Source organism: Azolla caroliniana, unplaced genomic scaffold (genome assembly GCF_043228905.1).
Source record: "Azolla caroliniana isolate FFs.n. ecotype wild unplaced genomic scaffold, voAzoCaro1.0.p SCAF_11, whole genome shotgun sequence".
Lineage (NCBI taxonomy): Eukaryota > Viridiplantae > Streptophyta > Polypodiopsida > Salviniales > Salviniaceae > Azolla > Azolla caroliniana.
In genome coordinates this window covers 19,431,816-19,452,095 of record NW_028230446.1, presented here as the reverse complement: position 1 = coordinate 19,452,095, position 20,280 = coordinate 19,431,816, and the positions used below count along the sequence as shown (strand labels likewise).

The 20,280-nt window shown below is 37.7% G+C and overlaps 2 protein-coding genes across 4 annotated transcripts; both read left to right on the top strand.

Annotated features, from left to right (window-relative positions):
- The first annotated feature begins 1,747 nt into the window (after positions 1 to 1,747).
- On the top strand, positions 1,748 to 5,796 carry LOC147858347 (putative trehalose-phosphate phosphatase C). Of its 3 annotated transcripts, none has more exons than XR_015530460.1 (12): positions 1,748 to 2,170; positions 2,705 to 3,131; positions 3,569 to 3,709; positions 3,816 to 3,887; positions 4,046 to 4,168; positions 4,269 to 4,325; positions 4,458 to 4,559; positions 4,667 to 4,744; positions 4,866 to 4,935; positions 5,028 to 5,115; positions 5,204 to 5,296; positions 5,386 to 5,433. XR_015530460.1 is itself a non-coding variant. In XM_087327082.1 (12 exons), the coding sequence occupies exons 2-12, from the start codon at positions 2,817 to 2,819 to the stop codon at positions 5,458 to 5,460; spliced, it is 1,197 nt and encodes a 398-aa protein (XP_087183208.1). In that variant the 5' UTR covers positions 1,749 to 2,170; positions 2,705 to 2,816; the 3' UTR covers positions 5,461 to 5,796. The 3 variants fall into 3 exon arrangements, 2 of the variants coding, with proteins under 2 accessions (XP_087183208.1, XP_087183209.1); XM_087327082.1 differs by having other exon boundaries at positions 1,749 to 2,170; positions 5,028 to 5,098; positions 5,386 to 5,796; XM_087327083.1 differs by having other exon boundaries at positions 1,749 to 2,170; positions 5,028 to 5,111; positions 5,386 to 5,796.
- A 6,470-nt stretch (positions 5,797 to 12,266) lies between these two features.
- Positions 12,267 to 18,519, top strand: LOC147858346 (pumilio homolog 1-like). The gene is made up of 11 exons (XM_087326610.1): positions 12,267 to 12,399; positions 12,534 to 12,654; positions 12,828 to 13,593; positions 13,764 to 15,220; positions 15,301 to 15,442; positions 16,542 to 16,649; positions 16,745 to 16,957; positions 17,062 to 17,172; positions 17,288 to 17,482; positions 17,698 to 17,872; positions 17,976 to 18,519. Exons 3-11 carry the CDS (start codon positions 12,928 to 12,930, stop codon positions 18,008 to 18,010), a joined length of 3,102 nt encoding a protein of 1,033 aa, XP_087182736.1. The 5' UTR covers positions 12,267 to 12,399; positions 12,534 to 12,654; positions 12,828 to 12,927; the 3' UTR covers positions 18,011 to 18,519.
- Positions 18,520 to 20,280: the final 1,761 nt, after the last annotated feature.

Below are 20,280 nucleotides of genomic sequence, written 5' to 3'. Positions count from 1 at the left end.
TATATTATGAAACAATAGAGAAGGACCCCTCTCAATTCATATTTTGAACCTATTAAAATGTCATTCATAAAGCTACAGATTCGTACATGATGCAAACAATGTAAAGGGGCTTCCAAATTCCAATCAAACAAGAGGGCAGGCTAATGCTCTCTGCCTTTTTGCTAATGATTAGCGCGAGAAAATTCAGCATGTCTGTGTGTTGGCCACCTACAATGCATTTAGAGAATACTAACAAATTATGTTTGTCTGTTTCTTGAGTACATGCTTAATGTTGATTAACTTAAGAAGTCTTTCAAAAACTTTAACATCATAAGAGTTTTTGAAAGGTATGTTATCGAAGACCCACATTGTTTATTTTTTGAAAAGATATCATCAAATACATGTTTTAGGTTCACATAAAAAATAAAAAATAAAAAAATATTTTTTTAGCTTTTGAAGTGCAATGGTACATAAGAAAGTAGCAAAGGTCATGTGTATATGCAAAGACTTCGCAAGTTAATGATCCTTTCCATGCATGTAATTTACACATGTTTATATGGTGGCTAGTATGTATTCGGGATTTATGTAATTATTAGCTTTATTGTGTTCTGGAAGGTAAGAAGATTCTAAAGTCTATATATGTATTACAAACCATGATTGAGATACATAAAGGAACCAAAGGATACAATGAAAGAACACGGTAAACATACGACACCTAATTGATTTCTTTTGCTTTTGAAAGTTAAGGTGTGTGTGCAGGCCACGTCTTGGTCAATATCATGGAAAACAAAGAGTCGCAAGGAGCCAAGGGTGTTTTGTGTATTCCGATGTTAGTGTTGATCATGGGGTTTTGCTACAATGGCAACCTTTTCTTCTTTATTTTTGCATGTTGGAATAAATGCATCCCAAATGGTATTATTATAACCCTAAAGTAAGAGTTGGGAGATGGACAATAAATGAGGCGGAGGAGAAGCAGTACATAGCTTTATTATTGTTCACGATGGGAAGTTAATCAAGCAAAGGTCTAGTGAAAGAAGTGACTGAGTCTATTAAATTCTTTTGTTCGATAAAACTACCTATACAAATTCATCAAAACGAAGATGAAGAGAGAGAGAGAGAGAGAGAGAGAGAGAGAGAGAGAGGCACTTAAGGGGACTCAAATGTTTTGGTCTCTTGTTCGGGTTAGTGATCCGAGAGTAGCTAACGACAAATTATAGTGTAGTGTAATAGTGAGAAATTCCATTTGATTTGATTCATGGTGGTAGTGTGTTTTTTTATTTTTCATTTTGTTTTGTTGTGAATAAATTGATGTGGACAAATGTGTGTGTGGGGGAGAGGTTTGGGCTTAGACAGAAATTCATGAACAGAAACTGGTGTTCTTAATCAAAAGTTTTTAGTTAGAAAAATACAACAAAAAACAGGGGGATCAAATTTGACTGGTGGAAGGGGCAGGGCAATTAACTAAAACCTATTATGTAATTAATTAATATTGAGACAGAAAATAAATAAATAGATAAACAAATAAATAAAAGAGTGGTTACAGAATATGTAAAAGAAAGAAACAGATTTAAAGTGGGAAAATAGCAAAATAAAAAGAGTGATTTAATGGAAATATATGTCTGTGAAAAATATATGAAAGATCTAAGATGCATAAATTGATTAAAAACATAAAGAATTAAATATAACCAGAAAAATTAAACTTTTAAATAAAATAAAAAAGAAATAAAAGATTTCTTCTTCTTCTTCTTCTTCTCCCCCTGATTTTGTGTGTAAGAGGTGTTGTGTCGCCATAGCCAGAACAAAATCCCAGTCATCAGTAATATAATAGCTTTTCTCTCTCTCTCTCTCCACCTACCTACCTCCATAGCTCAGAGCTTTCCTTTCCTTCTGCTTTCTCCCTCAAGCTGTCAATAAATAGAAAGAAGAAAACGAAAGAGAGTGATTTCCTTCTTCCTTCTTCCTTTTCTTTCCTTCTTTCTTCCCCTTTATCTGCCTCCCAGGAACGTCTCTATAACTGGCGATGCTTTAGAATAATCTGTAACAGTATTGGCAAAACAATAAATAAGTAATTGAAAAAGAGAGGAAGGGACGAAAGAGAGAGGGAAGTCGATTCAGAGAGGAAGGAGCAGAGTAGGCAAATGCAGAGGGACCATTTTTGCCTAATCAAGCAACTTCCTCTTCAGTTCTCCTGGTACTTCTCCGCTCTTATCCCCCTTCTCTTTCTCTGTCTATTAGAGTTATAACAGTAATAGATATGTGCATATCTGTAGTTATGTATATATGTGTGAGTATGTATGTGTGTTGTTCCTTGATCCATGGAGTAGGATATTGTGAAGTTGATCATTGTCCTGTTTCAACTTAATCCATTTAGTTAACATTTCCAGAATTTGTGATATTGGATTGATAACATTCTCTATATATGATGTATTAAATTTTAATGGTTCATGATTTCAACTTGGAAACATTATGTTCTCTTCAATCCAAATTGGTAACTTCAAATTTGATTTAGAATCGGAATTAGGACCATTCTATGCCATCAAGTCTTTTATATATCCTCTATCCATCGATAATGATATGTGTTCCCATTGTAATCCAATCTGCAACTTCAACTTGAGTGTGACTGGATTGGGGATATCATTGTAAATTTAATATTTGTGCCTTCAACATGATTAATACTTTTCCATTTTAATCCATTAAAGTTCAATATCCTGCTTTATGCTTTCAGGTCTCTAATCACTCTTGCACTTTCACGTCCACTGTGGAAATACTTGTACATTAATCCATATTAATTATATATATACCGGCTGTAACATCCTCTCCTCAATAAACATCTAATCATGGCATATAGATCAAAGCACAATGCGGGGGTCAAAGATCCCTCATCAGTTACATCTTCAATGTTTCACATTGCATCGTTATCATCGGCATCTTCAAATGGGTTGTTCACATATCCCCCAGCCACCTCAAGTGGACCCACATTCTCTACTTCAAAGAGAAGATTATCATCGAGGAAGATAGATAATGGATCGGTTCTTGACTTGGTCGAAGCCATGAAAGACTCATCTCCACCTCGTGTTAGATGCTCGTCACTGGATTCACTCAATGATAAGTCGTGTAAAGTCACGAGGGATATGCAATATAGAGCATGGATGGTATCTACTCTATCCACTCAAATTGTTGTATGGTTATTCAAAATTTTATTTATATTATCAATTGCTGGATAATTTTCCACATAGACTGTAATGGAAGTAATAAGATTTGATAGGAAGCTCCAACCAGTGGCCATTGTTGATATCTTGATGTTTCCACTCTCCTTTTACCTTATTAAAACTTCTTGGCACAAAAGGCTTGTCCATGTCTTATACGATTGAAAATATGGTATATGTTGTCAATATGTGAAGAAATATTCCTAATGGAACAAAGGTGGGTTATTACATATAGGATTCAATACAAAACTCCAATGAGAAGCTATTGGTTAATCTCATAATGAATTTCTATCTTAGTGACTTTTCTCCACATGTATAAACGACGTAATTGGAAAGGCTGTTCTACCTGCTAAGATTTATTTAGCTGTGTATTTTATGCACAGGCTAAGCATCCTTCGGCATTGGAAAATTTCGATAGAGTCCTTGAAAGTGCAAAAGGTAAGCCGATCGTTGTGTTCCTAGATTATGATGGGACACTCTCACCGATCGTTGAAGACCCCGAATGTGCATTTATGTCAGATGAGGTTTGTTCCTCTATGTTATTAGTAGACGCATTTCCTATTATACTTACTCAAAGTCAGTTTTTTTTCCCATTAACAACTCCCTGTATTGCTTTGAATGGAAGTTCAGATGCGTTTGGCAGTAAAAGATATTGCAAGCTTGTTTCCAACAGCCATCATTACGGGACGAAGTAGGGAAAAGGTATTTTTGTAAAAGAATTATTTTTCCTCAGAGAATTTGTGCATTTTTCTTTTGATGGCCTCTAATGTAGGAGAAAATTTTCTTCTTTCCTATTCCTTAAAATGATGTGTTTTGGGTTGTCAACATGATTGTATATAATTCTTTCTTTTTGGTAGCAGGTTTATGAGTTTGTTCAACTACCAGAATTATATTATGCGGGGAGTCATGGGATGGACATTATGGGTCCGGTTGTGAGTAGAAATGGCTTTAAAGTACAGGGAACAAAGGTCTTCGATAAGGAGGTGGTTTACATATAGTATATAATCTCGGTGTTCTTTTGCCACATTGATATGCAATCTCATTCATGAGGTCTCATTAGTGTGAACTCATTTCTTCTTGTAGGGCAATGAGGCAGCCTTATTCCAGCCAGCTAGTGAGTTCACTATCATCATGAATGAGGTTCTAACTACTATCCCATTTAAGAGAAACCACATCAGTGGAAACCAATGTTGCCTTAGTTAGGAATATTCTTTTCGTGATGTTCGCCTAACAGTTAACATTACTCACAAGGGTTCTGAACTGTTTGTGAAGATCTTCAAGCTATTAGAGGATAAGGCCAATAAAGTACCTGGAGCAAAAGTTGAGCACAACAAGTTTTGTGTCAGTGTTCATTTTAGGTGTGTAAAGGAGGAGGTAAGCAACCATTCTCTTTCTTTTGCTGTTTGTTTTTGCTACAGCAATTATATTTTGACGATGACTCTAGTTCATTAAATGTTGTATTATTCTTGTTGTTTTACCAGAATTGGGTATCACTAGCAGAGCAAGTGCAGCATGTTTTAATGTCATATCCAAATATATGTCTTACACAAGGACGAAAGGTACAAACATGATGCATGCATGTAGATCTATCTTATATATATTGTATGGAAAATCTTAAGGCTTGAGGATTAGCACCTGTTTTTGACAATGCACACATTTATCTTTTTGGACTTTTTTTAGGTCTTAGAAGTTCGCCCAAGTATCTCGTGGAACAAAGGAAAAGCATTAGATTACCTGCTACGAACCCTTGGTAAATTGATTAAGCTAGTTTAAGACAGAAACTGATGAGGGACACACACACATAATATTTGATGTCATCAATGTCTCATTTTGTGAGGCCAGGTTATGGGAGCAGAAACGATGTTTTCCCGATTTACATAGGAGATGACCAAACCGACGAGGATGCATTCGAAGTAGGAATTTTCTGTATGTGAGGGAAATGAGTATCTTCCCTAGTGAGTATATTTTGTCATTTCTGTAGCTCTATTGTATGATGAGAACTATTTTGATCCCGCCAGGCAGTAGTAAGGAAGAAGCATGGGCTTGCCATACTTGTATCGAGTGTTGTTAAAGAGACAAATGCTGTATGGTCTCTTAAGGATCCGAACGAGGTAAAGACTTTTTGAGGTTTTTCCTTTGATATGGTTTTTGCTAACGAGGTCCGAAAATGCATAATACTTTTTTGTTGTTGATGATGTAGGTTCTCGAATTCTTGCAAAACATTGTGAAATGGAAGCGCAAATGTGGTGGTAGTAGTAGTAGCCGGAACTTGTAAAATTCTTTTTGTGTAGATTAGAACCGGGTATAATTCAGTTCATCTGTTCAAGAACATAAAAGAACAAAAAGGAAAGCAATAATAGAAGCAGTTTAGTTGTAGTAATAGAAGGAAGACGGGAAGTAAAGTCTTTGCAGAGGTTCCTAAAAGGAAAGAGTAAAAAAGGAATACCCTCTATGAGGCAAAAATATTTTTGTCTTTTGCCCTTGTAGCAAGCATTCTTCTTCCATTAACCCCACAAATGCTCTCTCTTCGATGGACATCAATCAATCCTAATGAACACATTATATCAATCACCCAATAAAAGTAGTTGCCCTTTTGTTGGGCGTTCTTGCATGTTGTTTTTTATTGTATGGATGAGTGATTAGTTGTGAAAACATTTGAACCTTCACTATGAGTGACTACCCAAAGCTACGTTGAACTACCCAAAACTACAAGAAGAAATACCCACTTTTCTTTTTAGGGTAATTACAATGAGATTGGCATTGTGCTTGACATTGGTTTTCATGAATTAATTGAACTTTATAAGATTGATAGTTTGACCGAGAGTGTGAAAATGATTTGGAAAGTAAAAGCATAACTTCTCAATAGCGAGGTGAGTTCGGCATTCCAAAGCTGTAGTTGCATTATATTTCTTTCATTTATGTGAATTTGATGGATTATTGGTACAATTTCCGTGGACAATTGACACTAGTGTTGAAATCATGATTGCTTAGTCCTATTTTTTGCTAGGTGGAAAGTGCTTGTACTTTATACTTGCCAATAGACTTTATTGATGCTTTTATGTCTATTCAAACCTTCTTCAAGTTGGCAGCAAAGCATAATTTAGCAGCTATGGAACAAACCAAGAAAATATAGTTTACAATAAATAGAAATGTGCCTCTACTAGTGACAACAACAATCGTTGTACAATAAATAAAAGCGAACCTTGTTTATTGATTTGCAACATGGAGTTGGTTTAAGGTGGCAATGTTCAACATCCCAAAGCTTCAATCGCATTATAATTCCTAGTTATTGCGTTATGTTCTTATAACCCCTTATAAATACATTTTGTGCACCCTAATCCCTCATTTAGCAAATGCAGTAATCAATGTTATTTAAAGTAGAGTTTTAATATTGATCCATTTGAATTAGTGTGTATTATCAATAGATTTGTCATCACAAGAAAAGCATGAGGAGTGACGACATATTTATAAATCAAGATTGACCAATCACAAATGAATTAATTAAGAGAAACAATGAGGAGATTAAATGAGCGGCTAGAGTAGGAAGATACTCTTGAACAAACCAAATGCCCCACAAAATTATACACTAGGAATGCAACCCTCATAGAAGGGAATAAACATGATTGTACCTTGGAGAGTCATGATGATGCATGTTAAGGTATTTGCAACATCGACTATGGTTAGTGCTTCCATAACCGGTGATGATATTTTGGGGTTTTGCTTGTCAAGTGGTTCAACTCTACATGAAAAAGAAGCATAATAGATAATGAAATTAAGTGATTACTTGAGAGTCAAGTAGAGAAATCGAGGTCCCTTGAGGATTGGTTGGTCATGTAGACTGTTGTGTTGGCCACTTTCATGCTTTAGCTAAGTTGTTGATTTCCATGATCTAAAATGTTGATTGCTCAACATCATTAGCAATAGCACACCAATCATTCTTTTAGCTCGATATCTCCATATGTTCTTTCTATAGTTGGCACAAAACCTCTTTGCTAACCACAGGTTTGACGACATGTGTTAGGTAGGTGTGCAGGCTTGAAATATTTTAGTGGAGTTCATGGTTAGTTCATTTTCCTTGTCAGGAGGCTCTAGCCGCTGAAGTGACTTAAGTGTTGACAAGTGGTTTGATTTCTAGCATGGTTCTGTTCCTTAAGTAGAAGGAGCTTGATTACTTTAGTTACTTTCTACTAGGAAAACATTTTAGTCTAGAGCACGCAGGGCCAAGAGCATGTTTGATTTAGATCTCAAACTAAGGAGGATGACAAATTGAGTGTTGTTTAGAAGCATGAAGAGCTTGCAACATGTTTGCAATCTCAACCGAGTGGGATTGAAAACATATACATATGATGTTATTTTAGGTATAGAGTGGTTGTTACTTTGATTGTTGTGATTAGACCAATTATAGGCACTTTTTTCGAGGTGTTGTTTCCTCACATGCTTTAGAAGGGGATATCTTAAATTCTTATAGGGTAGGAGCCCGAGGGTTCATAAAATTAAAGCAAGGCCACGTGATTAAGGATTCAAAAATAAATAAATAAAATTTACGAGAATTGGATAGGCATTTAAGTAAGCAAGGGACCTAAACTCTTCCGTTTAAGGTTTGCTTTGTATTTTGGAATGCTTTTTTGCTATCCTTCATTTGTGTACTTGCATGCATCATTACCTCCATAGTATTATAAGTCATCAACAACAATGCCCAAAAGATAGTTAAGTACCAAAAGATGTTCTCTAACCTAGGGTTTTACACAATGGGAGTTTTCTTTATTGGGTCTACCTTTGGAAGCCATATATTTCCCCCCCAATTTTTAGCAAAATTGGTGAAGGAGGTTGTCAATCTTCTCACAATTTTTAGAAAATATTGTCGGTCTTGAGCGAATCCTCTCAAGAGTTGCATGCAAAAAAACAGTCAATCAACAATAAAACTTGATAAACATTCCATGGTTTAATCAACGGTCAATAAGTCTTGAGAAAGAACGAGAAATAAATATAGTTAAGTAGGGGTGAAATATTAAGCTCAGTTGCTTTAGAAAGAGCGTAAGCTTAAGTATAGAATATCAAGAGGAGGCGTGGAGTATGCTTCGTGGGCATCTAAGTCGGAATCGTCCAAGTGCTAGTGTTGAATGGATGCGCCAACCCCTATTGTGGAACGATATTGTACAATCGCCAGAGGGAAAGATGCTTGGATAGAGCAAGCGTATGCCATGGACTATATTGTATTGTCTAGGGATTCACTCAGTGGCAGATTGGATGCGGTTGTCCGACAGTAATCGTGATAAATTATATGAAGACGTGGGAAAGGTCAGAAATGCTAGAAAGATGCTTGACCTAGTCAATACAATTGTCTACTCGCTCCCTATTGGTAATGAGGAAGAGCGTGAATGGTCCGGACAATGCGATGATTCCGGAAAAATTATCAATGTCAGGGGTCTAGGAAAGAATGGGAAGATCGTCCAGTTGGGATCAATAGATGAAAGTGCATGTTGGTACCCGATTAGAATTGTGGCAAGAGACGGAAAGAAATGGAAGGTGAATCCACCGGTCGAAAAGGTTGAGGAGGATTGGATCTTGTGCATGGTTGAAGGCAAGAGACGGAAAGAAATGGAAGGTGAATCCACCGGTCGAAAAGGTTGAGGAGGATTGGATCTTGTACATGGTTGAAGGCAAGCCTCTCAAGTGCTTAGAATGGGATCCCGTTGAATATACATGGAAGGGAGAACAAGATAATTCATTAGGTTTCTTCGAATACTCGACGGGCTTGGGGAGAAAGTTAGGTTGGTATTGTGAGAAGTGTGCCAACAAGTGGGCCCATGTAGCTGTCGATTCAATCTTCGTGGATAGAACCAGGAGCAGGATATGGAACTCATCCCTTCTCGAACGGGTCAAAGTGTTTTTCTGGTTAATCACCCATCGGGTTGTTCCAACGGGAGAGTGGCTTGGGAATAGATGTGGCATGAGTAGTTGCAAGGCCTGCAGTGCGAAGCTTGGAGGACATCGCACATTGTTTGTGGTGTTGCCCACGAGCCCAAGAATTTTGGCTGAGGAGCTTAAGAATCTTGGCTCGGTTCGGGGTTGAGGTTCATGTATCGAGCGCAATAGTCACTTGGTTGGACACTAAATCGGCTTCGTGGTTTCAAGGGTGGAATGGAAATAGTCCTTCTTTAAAGGTGATGCAAGGAACCGTACAACCAACGCAAGGAGGTTCATTCTTCTTACATGAACGCTATGTGGACATATGGTTATTAGTGGTCGGCCTTACGGTTTGGCAAGTGTGGGTATCTAGGTGCAAGGAGACTTTCGCAAGTAAGCGAACCCCACCGGCCGAGAATTTAATGATGATCTGGTTTAATCTTATTTCTACGTTATGAGGAGAGTTTGAAAGTCTTCAAGGGTCCTCTGACGCAAGTGAAGAAGCTAGAGCTCGGGTCCTTCTGGAATGGAGCGGTTCGTCGATGCTACGTATGGTGGATGGTAAAGCGAAGTGGAATTATCAACCACTGCGGTGGTTGTTCCCTTTGAGTGTACCTAACATCTAGATGGGTGCTGCCATGATAAGTGAATGGAGGATGTCTATGCTGAATTCGGGTTGTATGAGGCTCACATGGAGAGTATGCGTTCGGGTAATGCTATGTGCATCAAATGATGTGGTGTTTTGGAGTTGTTTTTGTTGTTTCCTCTACAGATATTATTTTCTTTTGACATGCAAGATGGCTTGTAAGATATGAGTTGTAAATTATCCTATGTACATTGCCTTAACTAATGGAAGTAGTTTTTTTTTGGAAAAAAAAGAGGGGGGCGCAAAAGTGACATACAATATTTCACAATGCCCTAAGGTCTTTCTTACACTTGTCCTAAAAACCAATCCTCTTACATAAAAGGTAAGTGTTATTTCCTCACAATGCCCTAAGGTCTTTCTCACGCTTGTCCTAAAAACCAATCCTCTTACATAAAAGGTAAGTGTTATTTCCTACATGATTACGTGATGTATTGTCCCCTTAGGCTCGTGCCAATGCCAATGAAGAGAACACTAAATATAGTCAAACACAAAAAATCAATAAAAGGTAGAATATTGATCGAATGTAATGAAAGCCCCAAGTGAAGTTGAAAAACTCTATTCATGCTAAAGCCCATTGTTAATACTATGGAAAATTAGGACTTAGTGCAAGAGCTTACATAGAGAAGATCTACGAGCCAATCCATCAAAGTACCCCCCACTAATGGAATTTGGAAAAATGATGTAATAAGAGTCAAGCAATTGGGTATGGACAATAAGTTCCTACCTTTGCCATTATTATTATGTTTGACAATATTCCCATTCATGTTGGGCAATGGAACTAGTCATATGTTGGCCAAATATTAGATTGTATTTTCGTGAATACTATGAAAACTTACCAATCATTTAGACAATTACGCATAATAGAGAGGGATAACGTAAAGAGGTATGCCCATTCTATTGAAGTTTTTAGAATCGAAATCTACACAATAATATACCATTAGAATAATAGAATGTTCCACTAACTTTTGAATGCAACCCATGTACCAATAATTGAATATCAAGCCATGATTGTAATGCACGTTGTCTATCTAACAGAGGCTTACATTTTCCAACCAAGGTCACTCTTGTACATTTGTACATGGATATAAATGATATTAAATTTTAGTAATGAGGAACTTGTAATCGGAAGAGACTCTGTTTAGGGAGATTCAACATTTAAAAATTTAATTGGGGCATGATAGAAGTAAATAAGCACTTTGTGCAATGTGATCATGAGCCCCCTTTTCCGATGGTGGAATGTGCCTATCGAGTGTTGGGATGATGTTTGTGAGCTCTTTTGTGTGATTAGTATGGTGCGATACAATGGGATGATCTCTCTCTCTCTCTCTCTCTCTCACTCTCACGCGTGCACACACACACACACACACACACACACACACACACAGAGTACACCTTGTGTGCCCTACCCCTCACGTGTATGCCACCCCTTTAGGTGGTTGATAACTATTGTTGGTGATAAACATCACCAAAACCTATGACAAATGATATTGCATGGTCAATAGAAAGCAATGGATACGTGCACGAACCAAGTGCCTGGAGAGAGGAAGAGGAAAATGATATCGAGAGAGAGGGAAAGAGATATTTATGTTTGATTTTGCACAAGGACGGTGGTTGTCAACACTTGAGCATGCACGCACTCTTCAAGATCATATAAACTATAGGTCTCGTACTGCGGGGTCGTGCTGGTGATGCCGATCAAGCAAGGAGAGGGCTAAAGGGAGGGGTGCGCGGGATGGTCTCAGAGAATGAATGAGTTTTGTATGTGCTTGAAGGGAGTAAAAAGCTTGCTTAGGGTTTGGAAGGGAGTAAAAAGCTTAGTTAGGGTTGGGAAGGAGTTGCTTGCAGAGGAAAAACAAAAAGAACAGAATAAATTCATATGGTATAAATTATAATGTAGGGACCGAGGGAGTATTATTTTATATATGGAATTGGAGCCGTCCGATCCGAGAGACCATCGGACGGCCGAAAGTGATTTTGGGGCCAACGAGATTTGAACCCCCTACCCCCGCAAAACTCTTCTTCTTCCTCCTCCTCCTCTGTTCTTCTCCGTCTTCTCTTCTGATGCATCGAGATTCTATTTGACCGATTTCTACTCTCTTCCCTGTTCTTTTAGGGTTTGCTCTGCTGCTCCCTCTCTGCACACTCGAGACATCACCCACCATCGCCCCGTGAGGTCTATTTCTGTCTTCTTTCTTCTCTCTTCTTCGACGTTTATATCTATTCTCTTAAATTTGAGCTCTTTCTTGTCTTTCACTCAGTCACTGTCTGTCTGTCTGTCTGTCTCTCACACACGCACACACGGACGCACGCACGCACGCACGCACGCACACACACACACACACACTCTCTCTCTCTCTCCGTGTTCTGTTTCTTAACACTTCTTTGTCTCTGTCCCTCCCCCTCTCCTCTTTTTATAGTTTCCTCTCTCTGTCGCTTTTGCCTTTATTTTATTTGCTTTCATATAATTTTTACCTCTAATTCAGAAAGATATTTTTTTCTCTGTATAGGCAGATGATATTTGCAGACACCTCAGCAGATCGATACTTAAAAGGTTTTCTTGGAAACTCATTAAACCATTCCCCTTTCTAACTAGAAAGAAATCATTGTTTTGAGGAGTAAAGAATCCTCTGATTTCCAACTGTAATACGATTGGAAAAACAGGTAATACTACTGCTCTTCTTCTGCTGTTCAATACAATACAATCGACCCATTTGAGGTCAAGTCCAGAGTTTTTTTTGTTTCGTTTTTGCTTTGTTGTTTAGTTACCGCAGAACTTTTCTCTTTAAATTGTGTAGCGGTCAAGATAAACGTTCATGGGAGCTTGTCATCAACCGAACTAACTTATTCATCACATTCTTTATATTTTGGCGATCTCCGTTACCTGCAGTTTTTGAAAGACATACGATTTACCCCCAGGTAATACTCTTATGTTCACCTTAGTTATCTCAGTGTTTGAAGCTGTTTATTGTAAAGAACCTAAAAAATGTGGAGGTATTTGGATTCAAAATTAGAATATTTTTAGTGAAATTTACTATGAATGTGGGTTCTCCTCTTCAAATATTGATTACATGGGTGCTCAATGATTGAAGGAATCAATACAAGGAATGTAACAGGAAAGCACTGGATAAAAACGGGCTTAGCCTATATTCCAATTTCTTCTATTGAAGCTGTCTGTTTGGATTTGGGAAAATGGCAACAGAAGATCCAGTGACAATAATTTCAACAAATGGAATAAGGGGAAGCTTAGGGATGAGTGAGACCGTTAGATCCTCAGGAGGAGGAGGCATAAATTCTTCTGCGAATCATGAGAGCGTGGCACAAGAGCTTGGCATGCTGTTAAGAAGCCATTCAAGGCTTGATACTATTCTCAACAAGAGAGATGCTTTAATTCATCGGAGTGGAAGCGCTCCTCCTAGTGTTGAAGGCTCCCTTGCTTCTATGGGAGGTATGCTAAACCACCAGTTTTCGGGTCAAGGATTGGGAGATAACAGTTCGATTATCGATTCTGAACAAGATTTGCGGTCAGATCCAGCTTACTTGGCCTACTATTATTCTCATGTTAACCTAAACCCAAGGTTGCCTCCACCACTAGTTACACGAGAAAATTATCTCCTTGCTCAGAGGCTTGCAGCTGGTGGCCTTGGAGACAAGAGAAAACTAATGTCCTTGGATGATAGTAATAATAGGTCCTTGTTCTCATCACAGCCTATGCTTCCAACACACGATGAAGAGCCAGAATTCTCAGAGGATGAGAAATCTCCTGTAGGTGGTTTGAGGAAACATGTGTGGAACGAGCATATGGCCGATGCTGCAACTTATGGGAATAAGCCAAAAAGTTTGGTAGACCTTATCCAGGTACCTGTATTTGGTTTATCACGTAACGTTATCCAAAAATTTGGTAGGATGTATCTGGATAACCGAAAAATTCAGCAGCTAGCTGTAATTGAAATTTGACTGTTGTTGCTAACATTTTTATGGGGTGTTATTCTATGCTGACATTTGGCATTTGGACTTCTGATGTTCAGGAAGATTTTCCGAGAACACCGTCCCCTGTTTTCAGCCAGTTGAGGTCATCAAGTAGGGCAGCGGTGAATGAAGAGGGTTCCGATGGAGCTTCTGCATTGGAAGTGCAGAGAGCTCATATTCGGGAATCATCATCTTCATCATCGTCGATTTCTGCTTCGGCCATGTCTGAGCTTAGTGCCATTCTATTACGTTCTCACACGGCTTCTCCTACTGGTTCTCGACCAACAAAACCAAATCCTGCAGTGGGTTCTCGCTCTTCAACTCCTAACCCATCTCTGGTTCACATGGTAGGAACCTCTTCAGGGCCTATTGTCAGGAGACCTACTTCAGAACCTGATATTTCAGTACTAGCTGGATCATCTGATTTGTCAGCTTCTTTGCAAAGCTTAAGTCTTTCATCTGACAAGGACTTACATTCACAACAACCAGAGATTGGAGATCGACATCCTTCTTTACGAATTCCAAACTCTCATAATCGCCCTCAAATGCAGACTCAATTACAGGGTGCTCAAGCTCTTCAGCAGCAAAGGTTGGAATCTAGCACAAGGGCAACACAAGGAAAGTACGGGGCATCAAACTCACATTTACCACAAAATACTAATCTACCGGGTGGGAACTCAAATAATATATATGCTGCAGCCGCAGCTGCAGCTGCAATGTCCTATATGGCTGCCAATCCATATTACCAGAGCTTGCAAGCATATGCTCCTTCCTATGGAATGGGGGGATATGGAATTAATCATGCGTTGATGCCTGCTATGCTAGCTAATTATCCTTCTTCAATGGCATATGATAATGCAGCCGCGGCAGCAGCAGCCACAGTTGCTGCTGGCATTGGTTCAAGGCCACCTTTATCAGGATCAATCAATTCTGATATGTACAAATACACAGCTCAGAGTGGAGTGTCAGCACAATCTCACTTACAAGACCCATTGTATTATCATTATTTGCAGCAATATGCTATGGAGGATGCTCGAAATGCTGCAAGTCTAAACGACCCATCTATGCTTGGTGGGTACCACATGGATGCCTTAGAGATGCAGAAAAACCATATGTTTGGGTACCCAATAGACCAAAAAAGTCAATACTCTCGGACTGGCTCATATGGTATGCCAATAGGCAATAAGAATAATTCTCTCAGTCCTGCATACTATGGCAGTCCTCCAGGTGTTGGTTTTGTGATACCATATGGAAGCTCTCCAATTTCAAGCCCTGGGCTTCCTGGGTCTCCTTTAATTCCTGGTGCCTTCTCATTGAGACATGGAGATCACAATGCACGCTTTTCTTCTTCTGGAAGGAGCACTGCCGTAGGTGCATATAATACAGGTTGGCAGAGTCCGAAAACGAGTGATGTCGGGGAGGAGCCAAAAGGATCTTCTTTGTTGGAGGAACTGAAGAACAACAAAACAAGGCGATTTGAACTTGCAGATATAGTAGGTCATGTGTTAGAATTCAGGTACAAGAGCATCGTATTGGTGACATAAATTTAGGTTCAAGTATTGGAGACATTAATTGTTCTGAATGTTTATTGCTCAGTGGGGATCAGCATGGAAGCAGATTCATTCAGCAGAAATTGGAAACAGTCTCCATGGAGGAGAAGGCCTCTGTATTCCAAGAAGTCCTACCCCATGCCCTTGCACTCATGACAGATGTTTTTGGAAATTATGTCATTCAAAAGGTACATTGACATTGTTCTTCATCTTTGTTGTTTGAAATGCAATTAAATAATTATCAGCATAAGCCACATTGCAAATATATTTGAAAGTCTTTGCTGTATTATCTAGAATGCTGTCAACCCGCATAATTCATTTGATGAGCTTCAATAGTTTTGGAGTTGAAGTCACGTGCATCTACTTTTGTTCATTGGATGATCTAACATCTATTTTCTGCATTTCTCTCTCTCTCTCTTTGCTCAATTGCTCAATTGCTTGAACTAGGCTCAAACTTGGCTCAATTGCTCGAATACTTACCTCTCTCACTAAGGCCAAATCTCCATATAAAAAAGGGAGAAGGATGTTAATACAACATGTAATCATCTTGCCATGTACAACATTCATCATAATAATCTTGCAATGTATAACTTAAAGAGGCTAATGGTATATGTTTGTTAAGCGAATCAACTGATTGGTTCTTGCTAACTTCTTGTTTGGATTTGACTTGAAGAGTGTTCTTAAATGGGATAAGCTGAATTGGGTCATTAGATTGGAAGAAGGATGAAGAAGAAGTTTAAGCCCTGATAAATGAGAACTCAAAGAGACTAATGGTGCATGTTTGTTTAGGGATGCAATTGATTGATCTTTGTTTTATTTTCTTTGGATTTGGCTCAATAAATGTTTTGGAATGCAGCAACTAAACTGGGTGACTATATTGAAATAAAAAGTGTAACCCAGGATAGAGTAAATGTGTCTGCTCATGATTCCTGGAGATTTTGAATGCTCATTGATTGGCAGAAGAGAATAATTTTATTTATTAGAGCTTAACTGTCATTCACACATCAAAAATTTGAGAAGCATGATGAAAAGGGTCAAGACATAAAAGTTTTGGTAAAGTAGCAGATTGAAGGCATGTATGTGAAGCTTTAGAGGCATGGAACAAAACTAGAAAATTTAGCCCTTATCTATATATGGAACTTGAGTAATTTAGGAGCACTCAAAGCTAATCAAAAACTGAATTTCAACATGTTTATGAGAAACAAAGAGGCAAACTTAAATACTAATAATGTCTATTGATATAGATGTTACTAGATTCTCATTCTGGCATTTGTTTTTTATTTGCAGTTCTTTGAGCATGGAAGTACTGAACAAAGATCAGAACTTGCAGAGCAGCTTGTGGGCCATGTCCTTAACTTAAGCCTGCAGATGTATGGTTGCCGGGTTATACAGAAGGTTTTTAATTACATTAATTTCATCAATAATTTCATTTTGATCTCTTGGATACTTACAGAAATGATTGACTACTAATAGGCGTGTCTACATTGTAGGCATTGGAAGTCATAGATGTGCATCAACAGATTAAGTTGATAAAGGAGCTGGATGGACATGTGATGAAATGTGTGCGAGACCAGAATGGAAACCATGTAATTCAGAAATGTATAGAATGTGTACCTCCTGATCACATCGGTTTCATTTTGTCATCGTTTCATGGCCAAGTTGTTGTGCTATCTACCCATCCATACGGGTGCCGAGTTATCCAGGTTAAAATATGTCTTGACCTTGCATGCGTTTCTACCGCGATTGTGCTAGGTTAAAAAAGAAAATTATTTTCATGTAAAGATTTGTGATGTTGTGATTCTGGCAGCGTGTTTTGGAGCATTGCACAGATGATCAGAAACAGGATGGCATAATGGTAGAGATATTGCGCAATGTCTGCACTTTAGCTCAGGATCAGTATGGTAATTATGTTATACAGGTATGACTATAGAATGGCCCTTGAATGCCAAGAACACTTTTCTGGGTGTGTGTTGGTCAGTCTATATATATGGTATGATGAAAACACTTTTTTATTTTGTTTTCCATTTTGATAGCACATCCTAGAGCATGGTAAACCAGATGAACGAAGTGATATATTAACAAAGATGGCTGGACAAATTGTGAAAATGAGCCAGCACAAATTTGCTTCGAATGTTGTCGAGAAATGCCTCGAATTTGGAGGTCCAGAAGAGCGTCAGATTCTAATCACAGAGATGCTTGGTCTGACTGATGAGAATGAACCTTTGCAGGTTTAATTGGATGGCTTTTGATATCATGAGGTTTTCTATTATTTGGCATTAATAGAACTATACACAGCCTGTTGGCGATGTTTTATCAGCAATATATTATCATATGAATATTACTAGTCTATATTCACTGATACAAAGTCGTGATAGCTATTATTTACTTTCTAGATTTATTAGACAGCTCAAAAATATACTCATTTATATAAATGCACTTTCAGGCTATGATGAAAGATCAATACGCAAACTATGTTGTCCAGAAAGTTCTGGAAACTTGCGATGATGACCAACGTGAAATGCTACTCTCTAGAATACGAGTCCATTTACATGCATTGAAAAAGTATACATATGGGAAGCATATTGTGGCTCGTGTTGAGAAACTGATTGCTGCTGGAGGTAAATCTTTTGGCTTCTTTTACTTATTAATCAATGAAAACTCGAGGTGGAGAAACTTTTGGGTTCGTATTATTAAAGCCTTGGATTGTTTTTTATTAATCAGAGCGTCGCGGTGCCCTTCTATCAGCATCCTCTTGAAAAGTATGCACAAAAAAGAGCAGCTCTGCAAAATTATACATAACGTGCAAAAAATGTATTTTGGTGTGAATAGTTATCTCTAGCATTTTTCGTTCATCGTGTTTGGTGTTTTCAAGCTCTGCTGTGTCAGCAAATCTCAATATGTAACGAAATGTATGTTCCAACAACTTTGGCGGGTAGAAACAGCCACACTTCACATTCTTCTCTGCAGTTAAATATCGAGCAAAGAAAAAGTTTAACAAGATGAAAAAGCTATCTATATATATTTCTATGTACATCCATACACATCTCATATATATATATATTTAGCTTTAGCTATCTCTGTATAAGATCAAGGGGTAGCATCACCAACTGTACAGTCTCTCTGAAGTGATTTGTTACCTGGACCCTTTCTTGTAGCTGGCAAAACAGCAGGTTGAAACTATCTTCTAAACATTATATTTTTACATTTATATTCTGTGGGTTGTACATATTGATTAGTTAATGCGAAGAACACAATCCATTTACTTTACACTTTGGTTTTTCAGAAAATGATTCACTAAGTGTCCATTTATTTACTTTGCATGCTTTATTATGTTTTTGAGGGTAGTTAAATTTGTTTCTTTCCTTTCTGAAAGTGGGAAATTCTTATTTTGCTTTCCTATTTGTATTTATTTTCTTGTCCATCATTAACAATGTTCTCATTCTACCGTCTTTGATGTTATTGGTCTAGGTGTTATTCATGTTCTAATTCTTACTTTTGTTCAGATCACACCATGAAAGCAATAATGAATGATATTGCATTATTATTTCACTGTTTCAACTTAAATGGCAGTTGAAGTATTCCCATCTGAAGCTGTATGAATGTAGGACACTTTCGTGGCATCATATCCCTTTGTGATGTCATCTACTGTTGAATCACTAAGATTTAAAACTGAGCAGAATGCAGTTGATGTGAATGTTTTATAACAGTCAATATTAATCTTTGTCAAGTATATGGATGTTATCTACAAAAAATAGACGAAATTTGGCAAGTGTAAAAGTTGTTGATGTTCAACATCTCATTTGCATTGGAACTAGATCCCTTGTTGCAGTACACCTAGCAGCTTTGATGAAGACAAAATTAGAAGCTTCACCTATATATGATGGTCAATTAGAACATTGGGTCTTAGCCTGTTTGTCTTTTACATATTAGGTGTCAGGGAAAATTTGCAGTTTTTCTTCTCTCTTTAGTTTGTGTGCCTTAGATCTAAGCAAATGCATCGTTCTTCTAGATGTCTTCTTAGCTTTGCAAACATGATTTCAAGTAATCTAGGGTGATTTTTGCCATTGGTTTAGCTATATTTTGTGTTGGAAGTGTATGTCGGTATATTTTTTGTTGCCAATTTGTAGATATTCTGTCCTTAAGCTTTTCCTCGCCTTAACTTTAAGATGTCTTTCTCATTGCTGTATTTGTTGTTTGTTGTGTTGGCGTCAATGAATGAGATGAAGGTCCAATGGGATCCCTCTTCTCTTCATACTTGTTGACATGCCCCCCCATAATGTTCTTGAATTGTTTTTATGCTTTGGCTTCAAATTTTCTACACTCTTTGAGGTACACCTTTCTAGGAGAACAAGTAGTTAATAATAATTCTTATTGATAACAATTTGATATAGAACTCATATCCTAGTGTGCATAGTTGACAATATCTGTAGTGATACTAATGTGGTCCACAATCTTAGTGTTGAAAATATGGGAAAAGGTAGTTTGAATGTAGTTGGAGTTTGTAGTAGCAGTATGTGCTACTCACCTGAAACAAAAAGTTGTTGGGAATGATGGAAGAGATTGAGAAAATAAGAGAATGTGATTATATAAAATTGAAGAATAAGGTTACATTTAGTGATTAAACTTGAGAACCTCTTCAAACAAATGCTAGTGCCATTTAAATCATAGTCGAATTTCATCATCAATATCCCAATAAGCCTATTTAAAAATCATGCATTACAACTTGTGGAACTCGTCATCGAGGGAAGGGTATAGTGTTATACCATGAACATCTATACAAAATAGCATTTATATAGTACCATAATCACCACAAGGTCATAAGCGGATGTGAATCCTGAACATATGAGCTCTTTCATAGAATAGATGCTTTAACAAATAGGTTACCATTTTATTGTAATATAAGCTTGGTTATATATATAATATTATGAGATGACATCATCTCGCACACAATTAATGCATGATTGCATGAATGCAAGTGGCGATCATGCATGGATTTGAGGTGACAAGCATGTATGGGTCCAACTAT

Excerpts from the sequence above, each read along its gene's own strand:
- LOC147858347 (XM_087327082.1), top strand. The coding sequence starts at position 2,817 with ATGGCATATAGATCAAAGCACAATGCGGGGGTCAAAGATCCCTCATCA. Across the intron at positions 4,326-4,457 it reads TCACTATCATCATGAATGAG|ATCTTCAAGCTATTAGAGGA; the intron begins GTTCTAACTACT and ends CTGTTTGTGAAG. Across the intron at positions 5,099-5,203 it reads CCGACGAGGATGCATTCGAA|GCAGTAGTAAGGAAGAAGCA; the intron begins GTAGGAATTTTC and ends TGATCCCGCCAG.
- LOC147858346 (XM_087326610.1), top strand. The coding sequence starts at position 12,928 with ATGGCAACAGAAGATCCAGTGACAATAATTTCAACAAATGGAATAAGG. Across the intron at positions 16,650-16,744 it reads GTTGCCGGGTTATACAGAAG|GCATTGGAAGTCATAGATGT; the intron begins GTTTTTAATTAC and ends TCTACATTGTAG. Across the intron at positions 17,483-17,697 it reads ATGAGAATGAACCTTTGCAG|GCTATGATGAAAGATCAATA; the intron begins GTTTAATTGGAT and ends ATGCACTTTCAG.